The 21,838-nt window shown below is 48.9% G+C and overlaps 1 protein-coding gene across 2 annotated transcripts in view; it reads left to right on the top strand.

The window, feature by feature from the left end:
* Nucleotides 1-21,838, top strand: part of LOC119169114 (protein O-mannosyl-transferase Tmtc3) — a 488,628-nt gene that overhangs the window by 177,996 nt on the left and 288,794 nt on the right. For both annotated transcript variants that reach the window (XM_075886398.1, XM_037420216.2), the window contains exon 7: nucleotides 13,200-13,315. In XM_075886398.1, the coding sequence (XP_075742513.1) occupies nucleotides 13,200-13,315 (116 nt within the window). The remainder of the gene's footprint in view (nucleotides 1-13,199; nucleotides 13,316-21,838) is intronic.

Genomic DNA, 21,838 nt, shown 5'->3' with positions numbered 1-21,838 from the left:
GGATCACTCTGAGTACCTTGTTGAAAAACAAGGCAGATGTCAAGACAAAGGTGGCAGAGCAGCGAATGTCGGGAGCTTGTCATGCGCACGCTTCTGCCTATGGGAATGTGGAACAGGCGCTCTGTGTCTGGTTTTTAGACGTGCGCACGAAGAACATTCCGGTAGATGGCCGATGCTGATCGCCAAAACCAAATGGTTTGCCGCTGCACTCTGTTAAACAACTTCGCTGACAACAGCGGCTGGCTTCACCGATTTAAGCAGCACTACAACATGCTTGGCGAAACCGATTCTGGCGAAAGCAAAGCTGTAAGCAGCCAAAACATCCAGCAGTGCATGAGGAAGCAGTGGCTGGAAATCTCCGCAAAGTTTTCGCCCGTAGAGGTCTTCAATGCCTCGCGAGACATGACGACGGAGATAGTGGTCAACTGCTTCCACAAGGCAAGCTTTGAGACGGCGGAATATGTGGAAACCAGCGAAGACCATGACGAGCACATAGACGACGCCTTTCGCAAGTTGTTGTCCTCCTGCTTCCCGGCAGCAGTTTCACACGAAGTGTCTGCGAACGACTTTGTGGAAGGGGACTGCAATATCCAGGCCAACAGCTCATGTGAGAAGGAGGATCGTCTGGTGGAGGCGCTGGCTACACACGCGTACTCAGCCACTGAAGTGGCGGCCACTTTCGGCATCATTTGCCTTCGTATCGGCCACATGGAGGGAACGAGGCTGTCGCACCTGGACGGCCTTGATAAGATCGAGACTAGCCTCCTCAACATTTCAAAAACGAAGAAGCAGGCCAAGATTAGAGATTTTTTCGTGTAAATAAATTATCCTGTTGCGGCATTTGTGCAGAATTAGTTGTAATTTTTGAATGACCCTATTGTATGTGATGATCCACTACCGGTAAGGTCTTGGGTCCTCTATTTTTTTAAATTGAGTTTTTTATATATCGAACTAATTCGCGATCCCCTTCAAGTTCGATATAACCTTGTCCAACTGTATTCCGGTACATTCAATACAAATAAAAAGTATTTCACTACTGCGATACAAATACACTCATGAAATTTGTCTCGACACAGCAACTCAAAAGTATCTCTCAGATACTACTGTATCGCGATACTCTCCAGCCCCAACCCACAAATCTTGGGATGGGTAGAAAAGACCACCCTAGTCATTCAGTGTAGTGAGACGAAAAAAGTTTCATTCGATAATGCCCAATTTTACTACCTGGCACAAAAAAATAATTTTTTATCAAGTTTTTTCTATCTAAATCTGTGTTACTATAATCACACGACCAAAAATACCACGCACAAGCGACTATAATCATCAGTGACTGCTGTCAGAACGCATGTTTATGCAGCAATTTTTTCTGGGGCAATGCACCAACCAGCCCGAAAACTAGTGTTATTAGAAATGTTGACAGCTTGCATCATAAGAGGATATTACGTGATGGTCTCCATCTTGTACACTTATGCTGCTGCATTTGCGTAGAGTTGTGCTGCTGCAACGCTATGGAATTGCCCGATCAATTATTCTGACTTCTTTGCGAGTGGTGCGGCGCCTATTCTGGTAACCACTGGCAAAGAACGAACGTGATATAGTGACCTTTGAAAAGCGTGCCAATATGACAACGCTGATAAAAAGCCTATGATCATTGTAAGGGATCGTGTTCATTGTGCACCGCTTTGTAGAAAAGAAAGCAGCTCAGTGCTGCGGAGTTAAATGTTGTGGATTGCGGGCATCGGGACAGCAAGCGTACCGCAGTTACAGTCGAGCCCGCTTAAACGAACCTTAGCGTGACACGGCATTTGTTCGCTGTATCCCGAAGTTCATAGTAAATGAAACACAGCTTTTAAAAAAAGTTGCGAGTGAAAACACAAAAACATTTGTTTGCCCCAAAATGTCCGTGATGCACGTGTTTCAAAGAGCAGAAGCAATCAGGGCGGTCTCGAGTTCATTTAAAATGGCAGGGTGCTCGTTCGTCGAGACCCGTGGCATAAGCTGAATGAGGTACTGGCTCCAAAGTTTCCTTGTTCTCGCAATCCGATTCCTCCTAATCGTTCTCGCCACATACTTCATTCAATCCGTGTACTGTTCAATTCGTGCCCCAATCCGGGCACTGTTCCGCAGTGTCAGCATCATCTTCGGCCGTAATTAAACCATCGCAACAGATGTCCCACCCGCTTTTTAAGGTCAGAGTCGACGACCCGCTGCCACAAATTGCCGCCGTAGTGGTCCTGTTCGGAAGCTCCAGGCTGGGCATCGGGCCTGGCGTCGACGAAGTAAGCTTCGCGAAAACAGTTTCGCGTGCCTGTTGCTGTCACCGCCGCCCACAAAATATTCACCATCTCTACAGCTCGATACCGGGACACCCAAAGTGGCAAGTTGGCTGCCAGATGGTCAACACCTATGAGCAAGAGCTCTGCAACGCAGCACCCAACGAGCTGATTACACTCAAGCCAATCGGTCACACTTTCGACGTTGTGTTGAGCGGCACGAAAAAGCGTGCAAGTCCTCCCGTCAGCCATCATGACCACACACGCACACCAAGAGCGAGCAAGACGCTCACACGCGACGCACATGCCAGAATGCGTGGAACAAATCTGGGCCCGTTTCCAGTCAGAAAACGAAACTAATTCGAGCCAGCGTGGCGGGCGTCGCGGAGCGGTGGAGATGGGCAAAGGGGCTGTGATCAAGAGAGGAGAGCAGACTTGCGAGAGAAAGGCAAGGAATTGCAATAAAGAGAGGGATGCGGCGGGAGGGCGACATTGAAAACCAAAACACACGGGAAGGAGGCAGGTTGGGTAGCTTGCGTGAAAGGTCCGCGATACTCGCACGTGTAAAAATTTGAAAAGAGTGCCTGCGCGCACAGAAGTTAAAGCCTGGCCGTCTGGATCGGTGCGTGCGGCCGTGTTCGAAGAATCAGCGGCGATGGTCAAAAAATTGTTTTGTTGCGTCGGCGGGTTAGCGTGGCCTCACGAACTTTGATATTTCGCGATTCGTTCTGCGCAAACTAACAGCCGTGTTTGCGCTTCCGCACGCGCATGGAAGGCATGCTGAGCTAAGTGCGAAGTGAGCGAGAACAAGTTCTAAACAGGAAACTAATAGCAAATTATCAGAGTCGGTGGGGTAGCGTACGCGCGTGCACTAGACACAGACTATTGGATACAGTCGGTGGCCGGCGATGTTGGCAAATGGTCTGGTCACTCCAAGCTGGCAATGCCAATGACAGTACCAGTGATCAAAAACAGGGTAGATGGCCAACCGGTGTTCAAAAGATCGGTGGCTGTGTGAAAGCACGGGCCTCGTCTGGCGATGCGGGGTGCTCAGATTAGCGGGGAAGACAAAGGATGGAGGGGTGCGTAGAAAAAGCAGCGGGGGCATTGAGGAAGAAAGCAGCTTTCCTTCCTCTATGGGTTGGAGAGAGTGGCAACTAGAGGGTCGCGGAGGCAGGGTCGGCGTTTAACAATAAGAATGTATGAGCAGCTCGCAGATTCCTGATCGGTGGTCGAAATTGGTTTTCCAGGAAGTCGGCAGACCGCTGACTCCGTTCGCTGTTACCAATCAGCGGCGACCAATCAGCGGCGCTCGAAACGTTTGTTGTAAGTGCGATTTTGTGTCATTGAACTAATGTACATTTTCATGGTCACGCGGATATTGTTCATTTTAAGCGAAAGTTCGTTTTAAGTGGGGCGGTTATATGTGGGCTCGACTGTGTAACTACACTGCAGGCTTTCATAAAGGGACTACCCATACGTGCCTTCGTCTGCTTCCAGGACCACTATAGTGTCGCTTGCAGAAAGCTCGCATAATTTCGTTGATACAATGGCATTCTTGCCGCATTTCTGCGCAGCCTGAAAGTGAGTGGTTGCAAGTAGCTCGGCGCTGTGTGTATGCCAAGTAGCCAAAGTGCTGCTCGCAACTAGCCCATAGACAATTGGCTCCCTGTGACTGTACCTCATTTCAATAAAACTGTGGCTGTTTCTCTAAGTACCGGATTGTGGAAAACATTAACCATAGACAGCCGCCTATGTCTATTCTGTTGCTATGCCAGTCGCTGCGTTGACTGCATATCCTGGGCTCTGCAGTGGTTTCCAAATGCTGCTTGATGTTGCCACCGCTTGCCATAGGATGGCCATGTGAGGGTGCCAATCATTTTTGAATATTGGCAAACAGAAAAATTGTTTTGTGGTGGGTACTTAAGGCATTATTTTTTATGGCACTGTATATATCTTTTATTACCGGCGATGGCGCACGTAAAGAATTCGTACTTGGTGATTAATGTATACTATGTTTAGTGCACAGTTAGCCGTGTTTTTGCTGTGCATGTATGTAATAATGAGGTTCTACTGTAATAAACTTTGAGTGTGTGGGAGGGGGTACACAGGCGTGTGCAAGGTTCCCCTTCGGAGGGGGGAGGGCAAAGGTTTGTCACAGCAGCCCCCTCTCTATTGTGTCAATGCATAAAGCTCACTGTGCCCCCCCCCCCCCCCCCAACCCCCACTGCCTTCCCTTGTGCATGCCTGTGTGAGTGAGTGTGTGGGCGCACTGCTAGAACTTCATGTTGCAGCCAGCTTATTGGTGTAATATCCTTCACTGTTTTATGTTGCTATGTTGCTGCTTCTGTATAGTATACTACTTTTGTTTTTTCTTTTGTGCTTGTATTGTGGGCTGGCTTGCTACTTCTGTATGAATGATTATGTAAACTTAGAGAACAATAAATAAGGCTAAATTTTGTTTATCGTGAAAAGTCCGTGCGTGCTTCAAACATAGAGGTAGCTTCTCCAAAAGCAGAATTCGCCTGCTTTAATGGCTGCTCTGAAATTCTGTAAGCCATTTTCACCAGTGACATGACTTGTTTCAATTAAATAAATAAATAAATATTGGACAGGTTAGTTGGGTCATGACAAATATGGTAATTTTCTTTGTACAGTATGTATTACTTTTGCAATATACTATTCGAATCTGATTCGAAATTATTTTACTATACTAGGTATTTGCTTCAAATTCATTTTAACACAAGCCTAATAAATATAAAAAAAAAATAAAAGACCCGAGGCGAGCTGAGGAGGAATACTTTTTTCTCTACTACCAACTAGTCATTTAAGCCACAACCTAATAAATACCACAAAGAAAGAAGACTCGAGGCGGGCTGAGGAGGAATGCTTTTTTCTCTACTACCAACTAGTCCTTTAAGCCAACTCACCTTCCTGTGTGTAAAGCATTGCTGTGAAGCAAAGTTATTTGCTGACTTGTGTGTTATGTATGTCCATCCACCCAACACTCCTACTCGAAGCGAGACACTTGGTAGCATCATCACCCATTGATTCCAACATAAGGACAATAATGGGCACAAATTGTGGCCTTATATTTGGTCTACCAGCATAAAAAATTAATTTGCACTTATGTGCACGTACTTGTCATTCTTTTGCTAGTTTTTTCCAGAAGCTTCTTGACCAGGTAGCTGATGCAGCAAACGCTCCTAGATTAGTGTCCCAAAAGCTTTTACGCAAAGTTTATCGGTATCTGGTTTAGGCTATCTACAGTAGACTCCTATTAAACGAAACTCTCTTAAATGAAATTGCTGCTTATATAAAACAACTGCCCGTAATATGTTTGGTTTTATACTTGAATATTGATACACAACAGCTGGCACAGCCTTGCTTCTTGAAAGAGAAAGACGACGTCGCTTGCTGGTTGTTGATGAACTGTTGCCATCTTGTTCCTTGAGCACTGTTCATCGTATATAATTTAATAAATAAGTTACTCGTAACATTATTGGTGGAGACGGACGACTCCCGTACCTCGATGGAGACGCGCAGCGGTCGCAATACCGGGGACTCTTGGGCTACTTCAACTGCTAGCGCCTCATCACCACCGGCCTCTCCAGCCGAGTCGACAACCTACGTCACCCTGCCACCCCTGCGGGATCCTGGCTATTCTCCGCTGACGGTACCATCGTTGTTGACTCCTGGCTGCACTGGTATGAGTGTGTCAGTGCTACGCACCGCTGGGATCGCATGCTCATGCTCGTCAATGTTGTGTTCTACCTCGATGGCACGCCACGGACATGGTTCGAAACCAATGAAGCCAAAATCACAAGCTGGGATCTCTTCAAAACGAAGATCCGTGATCTTTTCAGCGATTCATCTGGTTGTCAGCTCGCTGCCAAGAAGACTCTCACCACTCACGCCCAGACGTCTACTGAATCGTACATCTCATACATTTTTTACGTCTTGGCGCTTTGTAGCAAGGTCGACCAGCGCATGTCGAAGATGAAAAAGGTGATTACGTCCTCAAAGGGATCGCTGACGATGCCTTCAACCTGCTGGTTTTTAATAATGTCACGAGCATCGACACGATCCTGACAGAATGCCACCATCTAAAACAGGCTAAAGCCCGCCGCGTCACCCACGGCATAAGGCGCCTGCCGAACACAGCTGCTACTTCCTCATGCGATGACGCTTTCCAACAAGTTCGCCGATGTGACAACCTCACTTGCATCATTCGTCGTGAGGTCGAGGTAGCCCAACCACTTGTCACTTCGCTCCCAACGCCTGATCGTTCACCGACTACGATCTCACTGATACAAGCCGTCGTTCGTCAAGAATTATAGAACGTCCGCCTACATCCTGTTCAACCAGTCTGTTCTGCTGAGCCTTTTTATCGTCGTCCCTCCGCTCCTCGTTTTGGTTCCAACTACTCTCGACAAAGCAATTTGTCCGAATGGCGTACAATGAACAACAAGCCCGTATGCTTCATCTGCCGACGCGTCGGTCATATTGTTCGCCACTGCCGCAATTACTGGGCTCCGCCGGTACACTATGGGCCTCCCCCCAGGCCACTTTTGTCCACCAGTCGTCCCCAGCATTTGATTTCGATTCCCCTACGCTGACCAAATTCTCTGATTCTGCCGCACCTCTGACGAGACCTTGCTACACCCGTTCACCATTTCCTGCTCGCAGTCAATCTCGTTCGCCCCCACGATTCCGTCCTGCCTCTCCGACCTATTTGGAGAGGCAGGACGGAGAGGCCCCCGACCGAAAAGCTAGGCAATGCAGCTTCTGGAGGGGGAGCTGCATTGACAACGACCTCTGCAAGAAATTCTCGTGTAACATTACCGACCACCCGGATTCTGTTGAACGTTACTTTAGACAATGTACCTGTGCGCACGTTGATCGATACCGGCGTGCAGGTGTCCATAGTGAGTGCTGCTCTTCGTTGCCGCCTAAAGAAAGTTATCACACCCGCCTTGAACAACTGAGCCGTTCGAGTCGCCGACGGGGGAACTGCCGCCATTATTGGCATGTGCTCTACCCGTGTGACTATTGTCGATAGAAGCACTGCTGTTCTTTTTATCGTTATAGAAAATTGCCCTCATGATCTAATTCTAGGTATGGATTTCCTAACCGCTCACACGGCCCTTATAGATCGTTCAGCCGGCTGTCTTGACCTTGAGATGCCTCTACTTTCCTATCCGACCAACCCACCCCAATGCCGTCTTTGCTGCATTGCTTTCGTACGCCTTCCGCTAAACTGTGCTACACACATCGACCTCATCTCTACTCCAACTGTACCTGACGGCGATTATATGGTGGCACCAATTCATGCCGTGATGCTTACGCATGGCGTTGCTGTTCCGCACACCATTTTGACAATTGTTGAAAATCGCACATGTCTTCCTATTGTAAATTTTGCCCTCACTGCCAAAATTCTTCACCAAGGTATCTTCCTGGTTGACATTACTGCCCTGCAAGACCATACGGTTGAGCCCTTCAGAGTGGATGATTTCTGCACCTCAGACCATGACCCAACCCTATCACGTTCATCTGGTGTCGATATTGACCACATGGTACCATCAGACCTCGCTCCTGATCAAGTGGAAGCCCTCTGTCACATCCCGGAGTCCTATAGTGACATTTTCGACTTCGCCAGCACGGCCTTAGGCCAAACGAGTGTTGTTACTCATGGCATCAATACTGGTGATGTGAGTCTCATTCACCGCCATCCATACCGTGTTTCCGCGTCCGAGCGTTCAGTCATACAACAGAAAGTCGGAAAGATGCTTGCAAAAGACATAATTGAGCCCTCGTGTAGCCCCTGGGCTTCTCCTGATGTCCTGATCAGAAAGAAGGATGGAACTTGGCACTTTTGTGTAGATTATGGGCATCTCAACAAAATTACAAAGAAAGATGTTTACCCGTTGCCTAGAATTCACGATGCCTTAGATTGCCTTTACTGGGCTGCGTATTTGCCTACTATTGACCTTCGATATGGCTATTGGCAGATCGCTGTAGACGAGATGGACCATGAGAAGACCGCATTCGTCACTCCTGACGGTCCTTATTACTTCAAAGTTATGCCCTTCGGTCTCTGTAATGCGCCGGTGTGATGAGTGAAGAAAACGACAACGACGGAAGTGCGGGGCAAGGCGCGTGTAATGTGCGCGTGAGTGTCAGCGAATCAGCTGATGACCTGTGGTGGCCCATAGAGGTGGCATGCCACGATTGGGCCACGGGCGACCATCACGTGGCAGTAGGCTTTGTGGCTGGGGACGAGCCGAAGCAGCGGCAGACGGGAGACAGCGGGCCGAAGCGTCGGACGCAGGGGATCCAGGTTCCGGCCAGGGAACGCGGCCGTCCACGCTGCTGCCGTCCAACCACCAGGTGGGGCGGCATTGCCGGCACGAGTACTGCATCTCGGGGCGCGGCCTGGTCTGCTGTTCTCTTCCTTGCCGAGGGCATCGCGGATCTCGGCGAGGCGTCTCCGCGGTCAGCCGTTCGACACAGCGATGAACGTGGCCTGGCTAATGGTCACGGTTGCGTCGAGCATCGCGTCTCGGCGCACGCTCTTCGCTGGACGGGCTGGCCATTCCCCGCATGGAGCATCGCGTCTCCGATGCGGGTTGACTGCTCAGTAGTCGCACCCATGCCATCAAGCGCCGGTGTCACCAGAGCGTCGCACTTCGGCAAGGGACGAGCGAGATGTTCTGCCGGGCGAGACGCGGGAGTGCGCACAGAGGAGCACGGAGCCGGGTGAGGATTCAGGGTGGCCGAGGATCCAGGTGCTAGGGAAGTTGCTGGCTGAATCTAGGATCCCCGAGCGGTGCCGAGTGGTGAGCCAGACTCGGACGTGGGCCACGAGCTCATAAGCTGCAGTGTGCACCCAAGGGTACCTGGCGGTGCCCTGGCCAAGAAGAAGGAACGTGTGGAAAAGAGAGCTCGAGGGTTGAGGCCACGAAGGCAGAGGAAGCGGTGCGCCGCTCAAGAGGACGAGTTCCTGGCAGCGTTCGTGAGCCGGGACGTGAGACCCGTACGTGTCGGCCAGGTCGAGCTCCGGTGTGTCTGTTCAAGGTCCAAGGCCGAGACCTGCCGAACGGCTCCTGCCTGGGTGCAGTGGCCGGGAGCAGGTTCGTGGGCGAGGCCTACCGGGTGTGGTCCTCGTGAGCCGTGGCCTGACCCTGCACCTCCGGAGTTGCGACCCTGACTGCTGGGTTGGCCGCGACGTCCGACTCAACGGCGCTGCACACGGTAGCGTATCCGTGCGTCGTCAGCCGTTCCACCCATGCCATGAAATAAAAAGTTCATGTTAATTCTTTCTCGTCCGCTATCAACAAACATAGTGACGAACGTTCCTTAACCATCACAGCCGGCCACATTTGAAACAATGATGGACTCATTGCTCCAAGGGTTTAAATGGTCAACCTGCTTATGCTATTTAGATGACGTTATCGTTTTCTTGCCCACATTCGATTCCCATCTCGATCGTTTATTGGCGATTCTTGAAGTTTTTCGTCGAGCCGGACTTCAATTGAACTCTTCAAAATGTCGCTTCGCTCGTCCGCCCAGATCCCGAGAAAATTCGCGCTGTCACGGACTTTCCTGTTCCGAAGTCAACAAAGCACATTCGCAGTTTTATGGGCTTGTGCTCCTATTTTCGACGCTGTGTTAAGGGCTTCGCGATCATTGCACGCCCACTCACAAACCTCCTGAAGAAGGGCACCCCGTTTTGCTGGGGTGCTGATCAAGCCTTATCTTTTTCCCAGCTCATGACCCTCCCTACAGCACCGCCGATTTTAGCTCATTTCGATCCATCAGCCTCAATCGAGGTTCGCACTGACGCTAGTGGACACGGCATAGGAGCAATTCTATTGCAACACCAACGCGGACATGACCGTGTTATAGCATATGCTAGCCGACTGCTATCTACCGCCGAGCGCAACTCTTCAATCACAGAGCGTGAGTGTCTCGCTCTTGTGTGGGCAGTCGCCAAGTTTCGCCCATACTTATATGGGCGTCCATTCCGAGTAGTCACCGATCACCACGCGCTCTGCTGGCTGGCCTCACTCGAAGATCCCACAGGATGCCTCGCTCGTTGGTCCCTACGTTAACAAGAATACACGTTCACTGTAACGTACAAAACAGAGCAGTTGCATAAGGATGCAGATCGTTTATCACACTACCTTGTAGAAGATGCTGCTCATACTGACACCTTTCCAGGCCTTCTGTCTGTGACGCAGCTACTCAACCTTGGCCACGAACAACGCTGGGATGCTTCCCTGTGAACCATCCTTGACAAGTTTGAGTCAATGCCTCGCGACGCATCTCTACAAATGTTCCTGGTCAAAAACGGGATCCTGTATCGCTATAACCTCGATCCATATGGCCATGACTTACTCCCCGTTATACCAGCACATCTTCGTGCGACTGTCCTCAACCAACTTCATGGCACTCCTTTGACGGGCCACTTGGGCATCTCTCACACATACGACCGTGTACGTCGTCGTTTCTTTTGGCCTGCTCTTGCCCGTTTTGTTCAACGCTACGTCGTCGCTTGTGAGCCCTGCCAGCGCCACAAAAAGCCATCCTCCCTATCAGCTAGATTCCTTCAGCCGATCGAGATTCCCACTTATTCTTTTTTTCGGGTGGGCCTCGACCTGCTTGGCCGATTCCTTATCTCCACCTCAGGCAACAAATGGATTGCTGCCGCCACTGACTATGCAACACGGTACGCTATCACACGAGCACTTCCGACAAGTTGTGTAACCAATGTGGCGGACTTTCTGGTATATGATATTATTTTAGTACACGGAGCTCCACGCCAACTTCTTACTGACCAGGGCCGGACCTTCTTATCAGCTGTCGTTGACAAAATCCTGCGTTCTTGCTCTGCCAAGCTCAAGTTTGCCACTTTGTACATCCGCAAACGAACGGCCTTACGGAGCGCCTCAACCAGACCATAATTGGCATGCTTTCTAAATACGTAGTGGCAGATCACCAGGACTGGGTTGTCCATTTGTCATTTGTGACGTTCGCATATAATTTGTCGCATCATGACACTGCCGGCCATTCGCCATACTATTTTCTATACGGCCGAGAACCTATCATACCCTTTGACACCTTGCTGCCCTCGGTCACTGAATATGCTGACAAAGCCATCGCGCGAGCCGACCACGCACACCAACTCGCCCGCAGCCATGTGCAGGCCTCACTGGAGCACCAAAGACAGCTCTACGATTCTCATCGAAACGTGCACTTTCACCGGGTTCCATTGTCCTTCTCTGGTCTCCCACTCGGCGTGTAGGTCTTTCCAAAAAACTGCTGTCACGCTACACTGGACCATACCGCGTCACTGCCAGGTGACTGACGTTACATCCGAGATCGTTCCAGCCGATCCAACGTCATCATCGTCAGCTTTGAGCGACATCATGCACATAGCTTGACTCAAGCCTTATCACCCTCCTCCTGCCACATCCGTGTAGCTCAAGCACAGAGACGGTGCTTCTATTGCTTGGGGGTTATGATACACAACAGCCTGCAAAGCCTTGCTGCATAGAAGAGAAAGATGACATCGCTTGCTGGTGTTGATGAACTGTCGCCATCTTCTTCACCGAGCACGGTCCATCATATATAATTTAATAAATAAGTTACTCGTAACAATGTTATACCCCTGTTTATCTCTCAATAATTGAAACTCCTCTTAAAGGGAACACATTTTCCTGTTTTTTTTTTTTTTTTCAGGTTTCATTTAAATGTTGTCTACTGTAATATAAACTGATGGCTCTTGTGAAGCTTGAAATTGTGAAACTATCTAACAAATGTGAAATCGAAGAAAGGAGGAAGTCAGGTCAGTATGTAATCTTGAATAAGTGAAAAATGCTTGGAAACCGGGATGTCTCTGGAGCCAACATTTTGAGAAGGTTGGAAAGCCAATTTGTTGTGCAGAATTCACATTCTGTTTTTTTATGGGGATCGCTTGTGTGCGTGGCTGTGATCACAGGACATTGATGGGAGAGTGTGGCTCATGTTGGGTGTGTTGCATTTTGCAGCATCAAACCAGCATGAGGCGAAAAAATGAGTGTCCCGATGGCATCCAATATTCCCTGGAGTTTTCTTGCACAGCGTCCTTGTTTCAGATGTCGCCTACAAACATGCGTGCATGGCATGTGGCAATCTTGCTCTGTTGACGAACATAGTTGCATTAGATTTGCATGTAGCTGCTGGCAATTGACCCTTTTCGATGGGCTTGTGCCATGCTAAGTTTCCTCGATCACAAACGTTAAGCGCCAACTGCTCCCGTTGCCTTCACTGAATAGGTCATCAAATAAATGCAATACGCATCATGGGACCACTGTGGCTTGTCTAGCATAACATTTTCACAGAGTTGAAGCTCTTATCTATACAATGCTTCCAGTCGGCTGCATAATCTGTCCTAGAGAAGGCTCTTATTTCTTCATAGAAAATGCAGAGAAACCCCTTTATAAAAGGCATGCTCTAAGCAGCAATTCTTGTCTCTTATATGAGATGTCTCTTATAAGCAGGGTACCTCGCATGCATTTTTTTATCAACCTGTATTTTAATGTCAGCACACTGGTGTCTCTTATAACCATCTGTCTCTTATATCAGTGTCTGTTATAAAAGGGCTCGACTGTATAGCGAAGTAAAGTATTGCACTTCATTATAAAAGAAAGAGATCGCCTTTTACATTTGTCTTGTACAACAGCAATCCTATGGTTCACATATAGTTATGTGAGCCTAGTGGCACTTGGCTGCTTAGGTTGACACCAGCCACTGCCAGTTTTCCTATCAAAACTATTTTGTTTTGTGCTGTGCAAATCGGCGAAGCTTACATGAGCATGTGCTTAAGGGTCATGCGTTTTAGAAGGACAAAGCCTAAACTCAGAGGTATGTACTTTCATGCAGAATGGCATTCGTTGGCGATGTGTGTGGCCTTGGTGGTGTTGGCAACTCTCAGCAAAGAGCAAGGCATTACTGTGGTTGCCATCTGCTTTGTCTACGAGATATTCATCGTTCAGCAGGTAGGTTCCATAAATTAGGGGATGCTCTAATTCATTGGTTTAAGTATTGTAGCCAAACGCCATGGCACAACCATAGCCTTTCTTATCATCTTTTGCTTTTACCTTTGGCTGTGCAAAATGTAAAATTTAAGTTGGCTTGAAAGTCAAACCAATACCAGCAAGAGTCTAGCTTTAGAAATATATATTCCACGAGACACACTGAATGTAGTGCATTAGCCCACGATTAACAGATAGCATTGTGCAATGCAATATGAGTGCTTTGAGTGGGAGCATACGGTTCAGAGTTGGTGCCACTATGACTGCTGCTAGCATATTTATGCACAATCTGCGAAAACTCTGCATCATGCTAAACACCTTGCATGTACTCTAGTAAAACAAAGTTTCACTGACACAGCTAAGGAATCGGCAAACTAATCGAAGCTTGTGACAGTGCCTTGACTTGTATGTGGCTTTTCTGAGCATAGTTCTCAAATCACTAAGCAAAGCAGCATGTTAGCCTGAGAGATCTACTTGCCTTCCAAGATCACACAGCAAACCTGGCACAGCATAGTCGGGAGTATTATGCAGTGCATCTAGTGTAAGTCAGCTGTCGCTTTGCTATTTTGCACCAAAACTGTGTACTTCTATGATTCAAGGCTTTGCAGCGTCGTATGCCTAGAGTTCATATAGCAGGTTCAAAACATTCATTAAAAACTAGGGGTGTGCGAATATTCAAAAGTTTCGATTATTCGTTGAATATTGCATTTGTAATATTCCTATTCGATTCAATTGTGACATATTTGAAAATTCGAACGAACCCGAATATTCGATCTTCACAAATATTCGATGTTCAGGAACATTCGTTCGTGTATGTCACTGTGAAGAACTTTCTATTTCGTGCATTTGCAATAAGAGCCTGAGTAGATCATGCAGTAATTACTACGACTTCGGCTTGTGTACAGTGATGCCTGCATGAGAGCGTGATGACGGCGACTGACAAATGCAGCGGCACGTCATGGTGACAAACCTGCCAACCATAAACATCTCAATCAAGCTAAACCACGTACTGCCTACACGGCAGTACGTGTGGCTCAGCAGTTGAGCGCACGGCGTTCGCTGTTGCGCCCTTGTGCACGGGACAGCAAGTGTGCATCGCTGGTGGAAACTAAGGCAACTCGCCGCTGCTCCATTGGCTCGACATAATAGTTTTCACACCCTTGCTGGGTCCCATACGTGCACGAAAGAAAAGAAAAAAGTCGGTTTCGCCGCTAGGGCGAAGCAATGAATTTGATGGCAACAAATAAATAACTTTGAGTGTAACAGTGAAAACTGCTAGCACATTGAAACGTGCAGCGTGCTGCTCACAAATGAGGAAAAATTGATGCACGAAAACAAGACACACAGGAAGAGGGCTAACTAACAATGTTTGTAGCCCGACACTTCATGCGCTGTTTAAACAAAAACCATGCACGGAACGTAATATCACAGGTGCAGATTTGAGTGTGAACTAACGAGTGTCCTATTTGTTACTTCGCTGTGTTTGAAAAGTGCACTTTTTTGAAAACGGGGCCTGCTCAGCGAGCGAAGTGACCTTTGCGGCCCAAGCAACGATAAGCCCGCAGGCACAAGTGCCTAACCTCCCCCTCCCCCCCCATTCATGTGGCAAAATACCTATGTTAGGTAAACGCGTGTCGATGCATAGACGCGCGCTTATCTCATCGACGAGCTGGGGGCCAAGAGCGGGTGGTTTCTTTTTTTCTGTCTTGAGTTTTCATATATATATAGATACTGTAGTGAAGAAGAGGGGCCTCAGCGGCATTTTTCGGCCCCTCAGGGGCATCGCCATCAGCATAAGCTCGTGCTTGCTGCGCTTGGCCGGACGCTGCTGACTGCTTCGCCTTGTGCGCTCTGCTCTGCAAATAAACCCCGTTACAAGTGGTGGAGTCTGCTGGGTTTCGATCACCCTGGACCTTTGAAATCGCATTTTACCATTCATTATTCCTACCGATGCAAGCGCCGCTCCAACTCCTCCACAGGCACCGCCTACTGTTCTCTGCGCCGGTTCTCTGCGTCTGCGTGATCCCCCTGTTTTCTCAGGCACAGAAGACAAGGACGTTGACGACTGGATCTCAATGTACGAGCGAGTGAGTACTCACAACAAATGGGATGACGCTGCCAAGTTGGCCTACGTCTCCTTCTTCCAGTCGGACGTGGCCAAGCTGTGGTTTATAAACCACGAAGCGGAACTCTCTACATGGTCGGTCTTCAAAACGAGCCTCACACAAGTTTTCGCACGGCCTGAGGAACGCAAACGGCGGGCCGAACAATGCTTGCATACTCGGTCCCAGCAGCTTGGTGATAATTTCACAAGCTATATTGAGGACGTTCTGGACCTTTCCAAGCGAGTCAACGAGTCGATGTTCGAAGAGCTTAAGATCAAGCACATCATGAAGGGCATTCAGGACGACGCTTCCCAAATGTTGCTTTCTAAGAGTCCTCGCACTGTCCTAGAACTGACTGAGCTATGCCAGAGTTTTGACGAGTTGCGCAAACAATGTCTTCCCACCCGACGTCCCTCGGTGCTCGACGACTCTTTGTCCAGCCTGTCCACCCTTGGCATAGGAGAAAATCGTGCCCCTCTTCTCTCCAAGATCCAAGAGTTCACCCACGCTGAGGTCGCTCGTCAGCTCTCTTTGATGTCCTGCGTACCCGATCAACCATGCAGATTGACGTCTACACTCCGCGACTTCATTCAAGACCAGGTCGCACAAGTTCTTCCTCCCGCCCGTGAACCGCCGCCAGTCGCCGCACCTCTCACGTACGCCGAGGCCGTTGCTCTACCTCGACAGCCTGCATTCCATCCTGCGCCTATGTATTCGCCGCCGACCTATTCACCGCCGCCTATGCGGATACCACCTCGGCCGCAGTTTACTTCCCCCCAGCCGCATGTCGGTGTCTACTCCGACCAATGGTGAAACCAAGACAATCGTCCGATATGTTTTGCTTGTGGCGGTGTTGGCCACATGGCACGCTATTGTCGTCGTCGCCAGGCTGCTCAGAACATTCGATGAATGCCCTCTTTCGACCCTCAGTTTTCTTCTACGCCTTCAAGCCCTCCTTCCTCTTCCTTTCTTTCTGATTGTCCACAAGGTCCCACCCGCCGCTCCCCATCTCCACGTCGACGTTCACTTTCCCCTATGTGTCGCCGTTCTGGACCCACCGACCAGGAAAACTAACGGCCGCAGTTCCCGAGGCACGAACTGCGTCCCTGCCGCCATGCACAAATCCTCGCCCTTGTCTGGCTAACGTCATTGAAGTGTCAGTTGATGGTATTGTCATCATGGTGCTTGTCTACACCGGTGCCGCTCTATCCGTCCTTTCCATCAACCTGTGCCGCAAACTCCGCAAAGTTCTGACGCCATTATCCGGCCTCTCTCTTAGAACGGCTAACACACAAAGTGTAACACCTCTCGCAGCCTGTACCACACGAGTCGTCATCGAAGGGATTGTGTATATCGTCGAATTCGTTGTGCTGCCCTCGTGTTGCCTTGACACGATACTCGGCTGGGACTTCCTTGCGAATAATAATGCCGTCATTGACTGCTGTCGCGCTGAACTTGAGCTATCTGCACTTCCTGATGTTGACGCTGTCGAAGCCTCCCTGCCGTATTATAAACTGTCTGTTTCCGAAGACACCACCGTACCACCGCGCTCTTCTTTGCTGGTGACTGTGTCGTGTGATGCTATTTCCGACGGTGATGTTCTATTTACGCTCTCTGCCCTGTTCTATCAACGCAAATGTTCTCCACTGCTCGTTGCTCTCCTTACTCTCCACCATGGCGTCACGAAGACGCTCGTGTACAATACGCTAGAAGAGCCTTTACTTTTATTCTATGGTGAATGTCTCGGTCACGTGCATCCGATCGACGCCCGTCACATTTTCGACGCTCCATTTAGTTTACTTTCTACGGACCTTAGCGCACTCATTTCTGACTCTGTTGTTGACCAGTCACTCCTTGACACTTTTCCACCGCTTCATCGATGTCGCAACGTCTTCTTCAGAACGAAGCCAGTTGGTGAATTTGCTGCAAAAGTTTCGTACTTCTTTTGACAGCCACGCTTCTGGCCTTAGTCGCACATCAAACATATCTCACAAGATTGACACAGGGAGCCATACGCCTCTACGGCAGCGCCCCTACCCAGTCTCAGCGTTGGAGCACCGTGTTATTGCCGACCAGGTTGCTGACATGCTCCAGCGGGGTATTGTACAGCCTTCTAACAGTCCCTGGGCGTCACCGGTCGTTCTTGTTAAGAAGAAGGACGGCTCCATTCGGTTCTGTGTGGACTATCGACGTTTAAACAAGATCGCCTGTAAGGACGTTTACCCGTTACCGTGAATAGACGACGCCCTTGACTGTTTGCAGGGAGCAGAATACTTCTCTTCGCTGGATTTACGATCTGGATACTAGCAAGTACTTATGGAAGCATCTGGCCGACCGAAAACAGCATTTGTCACACCTGATGGATTATACGAATTTACCGTTATGCCTTTCGGCCTTTGTAACACTCCAGCCACTCTTGAAAGAATGATGGACACTATTTTACGAGGCCTCAAATGGAACACATGTTTATGCTATCTCGTTGACGTAGTTGTCTTTTTCATCAATTTCGACACTCATTTGAATCGTCTCGAGCACGTCCTCACCTGCCTCACCGACGCCGGCCTTCAACTCAACCTCAAGAAGTGTCGTTTTGGTGCTCGGCAGCTCACCATTCTCGACCACGTCGTATCGCGGTACGGCATACTTCCCGACCACGCCAAGCTTTGAGCAGTCGCCGATTTTCCGAAGCCAAAGAACCTAAAGGAACTTAGAAGTTTCGTCGGCTTGTCATCATACTTCCGACGCTTTATTAGAAATTTTGCTTCCGTATGTGCGCCCCTTATAGACCTACTTAGTGGCGACAAGGACCTTTCCACCTGGTCACCGGCATGCGACGATGCGCTCACCAAATTACGCCGCCTGCTAACTTCACCACCCATCCTCCGCTACTACGATCCTGCCGCTCCTACGGAGGTTCATACCGATGCCAGCGGTGTTGGACTTGGCGCTGTGCTCGCGCAACAAAAGGCAGGGTTTGATGAATATGTCGTCGCCTACGCAAGCCGTACTTTGACGAAAGCCGAGGCTAACTACTTCGTGACCAAGAAAGAGTGTTTAGCTAATATTTGGGCCCTTGGAAAACTTCGCCCCTACCTGTATGGTCACGCATTCGACGTCGTCACTGACCATCACGCCTTTTGTTGGCTATCCACACTTAAAGACCCCTCCGGACGGCTTCCTCGCTGGGCGCTCAAACTTCAAGAATATGACATCCGCGTTATTTACAGGTACGGACGCCGACGCCCTTTCTCGCTCACCCATATCGGATGAAGTTGTTTGCCTCTCTTCCCTTGAGCCTGCACTTGCGTCATCCGCCTTGCGCAACATGACCGTGGAACAATGAAAGGATCCCTGGATCAGTGGCTTCATAATCATTCTTTCTGATCCTCTCACTCCTTCGCCGTATCGCACTGCCGCCGCCAGGCTAGCAACTTTTGCCTAAGGGATGATCTTCTTTATCGACGCAACTACCTTTCTGACGGTCGCAAGTGTCTCCTTGTGATACCCTGCCATCTTCGAGCTACTACCTGCGAAGCTTTTCATGCAGACCCACAGTGCGCCCATGCAGGCCTCTTCAAGACATACGCTAGGCTTCAGCTCAGATTTTATTGGCGTGGCATGTATAAATACGTGCAGAAATTCATTCGCTCGTGTGCTCAGTGCCAACGACAAAAGTTACCTCCCGGGCAAGTCTACCCGTCACAACCTCTTCCTTGTCCTAGTCGACCTTTTGATCGCGTCGGCATTGACATTTATGGACCACTACCACCAACTCTAGCTGCTAATCGCTGGATTATTGTTGCGATAGACCATGTGACATGCTATGCCGAAACAGCCGCGCTGCCGACTGCCAGAGCCCATAACGTTGGAATGTTTCTGTTGCAACGTTTCATTTTACGTCATGGTGCCCCTCGCGAGGTCTTAAGTGACAGAGGCCGTGCCTTCCTTTCTGACGCCTTGAAGGCATTACTCAACGAATGCCGAATCGTGCACCGGACAAGTACAGCGTACCACCCTCAAATGAATGGCATGACGGAGCGCTTCAACCGTACTCTTGGCAATATGCTGTCGATGTACATCACCTCTGATCATTCAAATTGGGACCAAGTTCTCCCGTTCGTCACCTACGTGTATAGTACTGCCGTACAAGCTACTACTGGGTTTTTGCCATACTTTCTTCTGTACGGACGAGAACCTTCAAATACAGTAGACACTATTCTCCCATATAAACCTTATGAGTCTGAAAGTACAACTCTGTTCGAAGCTGCTCGACATGCTGAAGAATGCCGCCAGCTTGCCCGCTCTTTTTCTACCGAGGACCAGTGGCAGCAGCAATCCCGCCACACTGGGGACCGTTCGGCTCCAAACTTTCCATCTGGTTCATTGGTATGGCTTCGGGCACTTACTACTGCACCTGGCCGCTCCGCAAAACTTCTTCCCAAATACATCGGGCCATACCACGTTGTAGAGCAAATGTCACTCGTAAACTATATCGTGGAGCCCATCATCCCATCCACAGACCTACGCTACCGCGGCCGCAACACTGTCCACGTCTCTCGCCTCAAGCCATATTATGACCCATTAGTCGTTTCTTCTCCCTAATCCGCCAGGATGGCGCCTTTTTCTGCAGAGGGCGATTGTAGTGAAGAAGAGGGGCCTCAGCGGCTTTTCTCGGCGCCTCAAGGGTATCGCCATCAGCATAAGCTCGTGCTTGCTGCGCTTGGCCGGATGCTGCTGACTGCTTCGCCTTCTGCATTCTGCTCTGCAAATAAACCCCATTACATTACGTATAAATATACAGTGCATGATGTTGGTGGCGACGGTGAAAACCAGTTGAGGCTGTCTATATAATTGCTGTCACAATAAATATCTCTACGCAAGGGCAAATGCACGTGTATACCTTACAGGGCACGGTGCTGATGGAGTGAGCTTAGTAGACGATGCACTGCAGGCAACTAACTAGGGGCGCACTCTGCTTGACAGACAATGGTAACGCATTTCATGTCTAGCTTCTGCTAATGCCAGCTTCTGCTAATGCCAGCTTCTGCTAATGGATCAACGCGTACAGACGTACGCACACATATCGAAGCCTGACAAGTCGTCCGTCGGCTGCGCCGCTACTTCAGCATGTATACTCACTTCATAGTTCCGGAATTATTTCATGGTAGCAGATATGGTCATATAAATGAGCTGAAGTGTTTTTCCACGCAATGACAAACATAGAAAAGGCCATGCACTTTTGGCACTGTTAAAATGGCGTCATAACATATAGTTCTCCATTGCTAACGGTGGGGCACGGAAGGTGACAGAAGGATTAGGGCGTAGTTCCTCTGAATTTCCGACAGCGCCTTTGAAAATTCGTTGTACACGCATCACGCTTGTGTGGCAACGTTTCCTTCAATAAACTCTCTGTTACACCGTTGCTGCGATCTCGCTCTTTAGCCAATGTCAGTTTACTGCCGTCAGTAGCCAGTGTACCGAAGGGGGTGGCGATGCGGCAAAATAGTGCCTTCGATGCCAAGAGTTGTGGCTCTGTTAACAAAGAGGTATTTTTGGGGCGTCTTTCTGTCACACATCAGTAATCATCAGTCTCTCCCGCTTAACTCGCATTATCGCTGCGCGCCCGGCACACCTTGGTCACAATCGGGCTGCTATCAGCGCAACACAACATCTTTGATTGTAAAATGGCGAGTGCACAGTTGAGAAAGGCAACCGAAGCAAGCGAGATAACGAGTATTGCCATGCAGTTAAAAAATGCTCCAAGTACTTCTATTTATATGAGAACAGAGGATAAAATAAAGAAAGCTCTAAAATCGGGGTCTTTCAAATCAGAATTGATAGTGTGAGAACCTGGATGAATAGTGACCACCTAGGCGTTTTTAATAATTTCTTAGACTTACGTACACAGGTGTTAACTGTGACACAATTAAACCAGTGGCCTCGTGCTCACTAGTTATCATAGAAGGTATGAAAGCTTTTCCTTTTTTTTTGTATTAAACAAAAGATACAAAAGGTTTGTTCAACATGTAGATTGAACCCAAGACATCACAGTCACGCTCAACTATTGCACTTTTATGGTTTCTTGCAAGTACAGTCAGGGAGATTTTTTTTATTTTTGTGTGTAATAACTGACTATAGTAACTGTTCTGTTTCCAACATAAATATATGATTGAGTAAAAGATTACTGGTGGAAAAAACTTGCACCTCTTCATTATTCGATATTCAATTCGTATTCGAAGCTACATATTCCTATTACAAAATTTTGATATTCACACACCCCTATGAAAAACGTATGGCAGCTCCACTGCTGTGAAACATTAGGAAGTACATGCACAGGCATGCAGTGATTTCCATTTGTATACTACTTTATCAACGGAAATGT

Source organism: Rhipicephalus microplus, chromosome 2 (assembly GCF_043290135.1).
Source record: "Rhipicephalus microplus isolate Deutch F79 chromosome 2, USDA_Rmic, whole genome shotgun sequence".
NCBI classification, from domain to species: Eukaryota; Metazoa; Arthropoda; class Arachnida; order Ixodida; family Ixodidae; genus Rhipicephalus; species Rhipicephalus microplus.
Note: the sequence above shows the minus strand (reverse complement) of the source record. Positions and strands in the feature narration are given on the sequence as shown.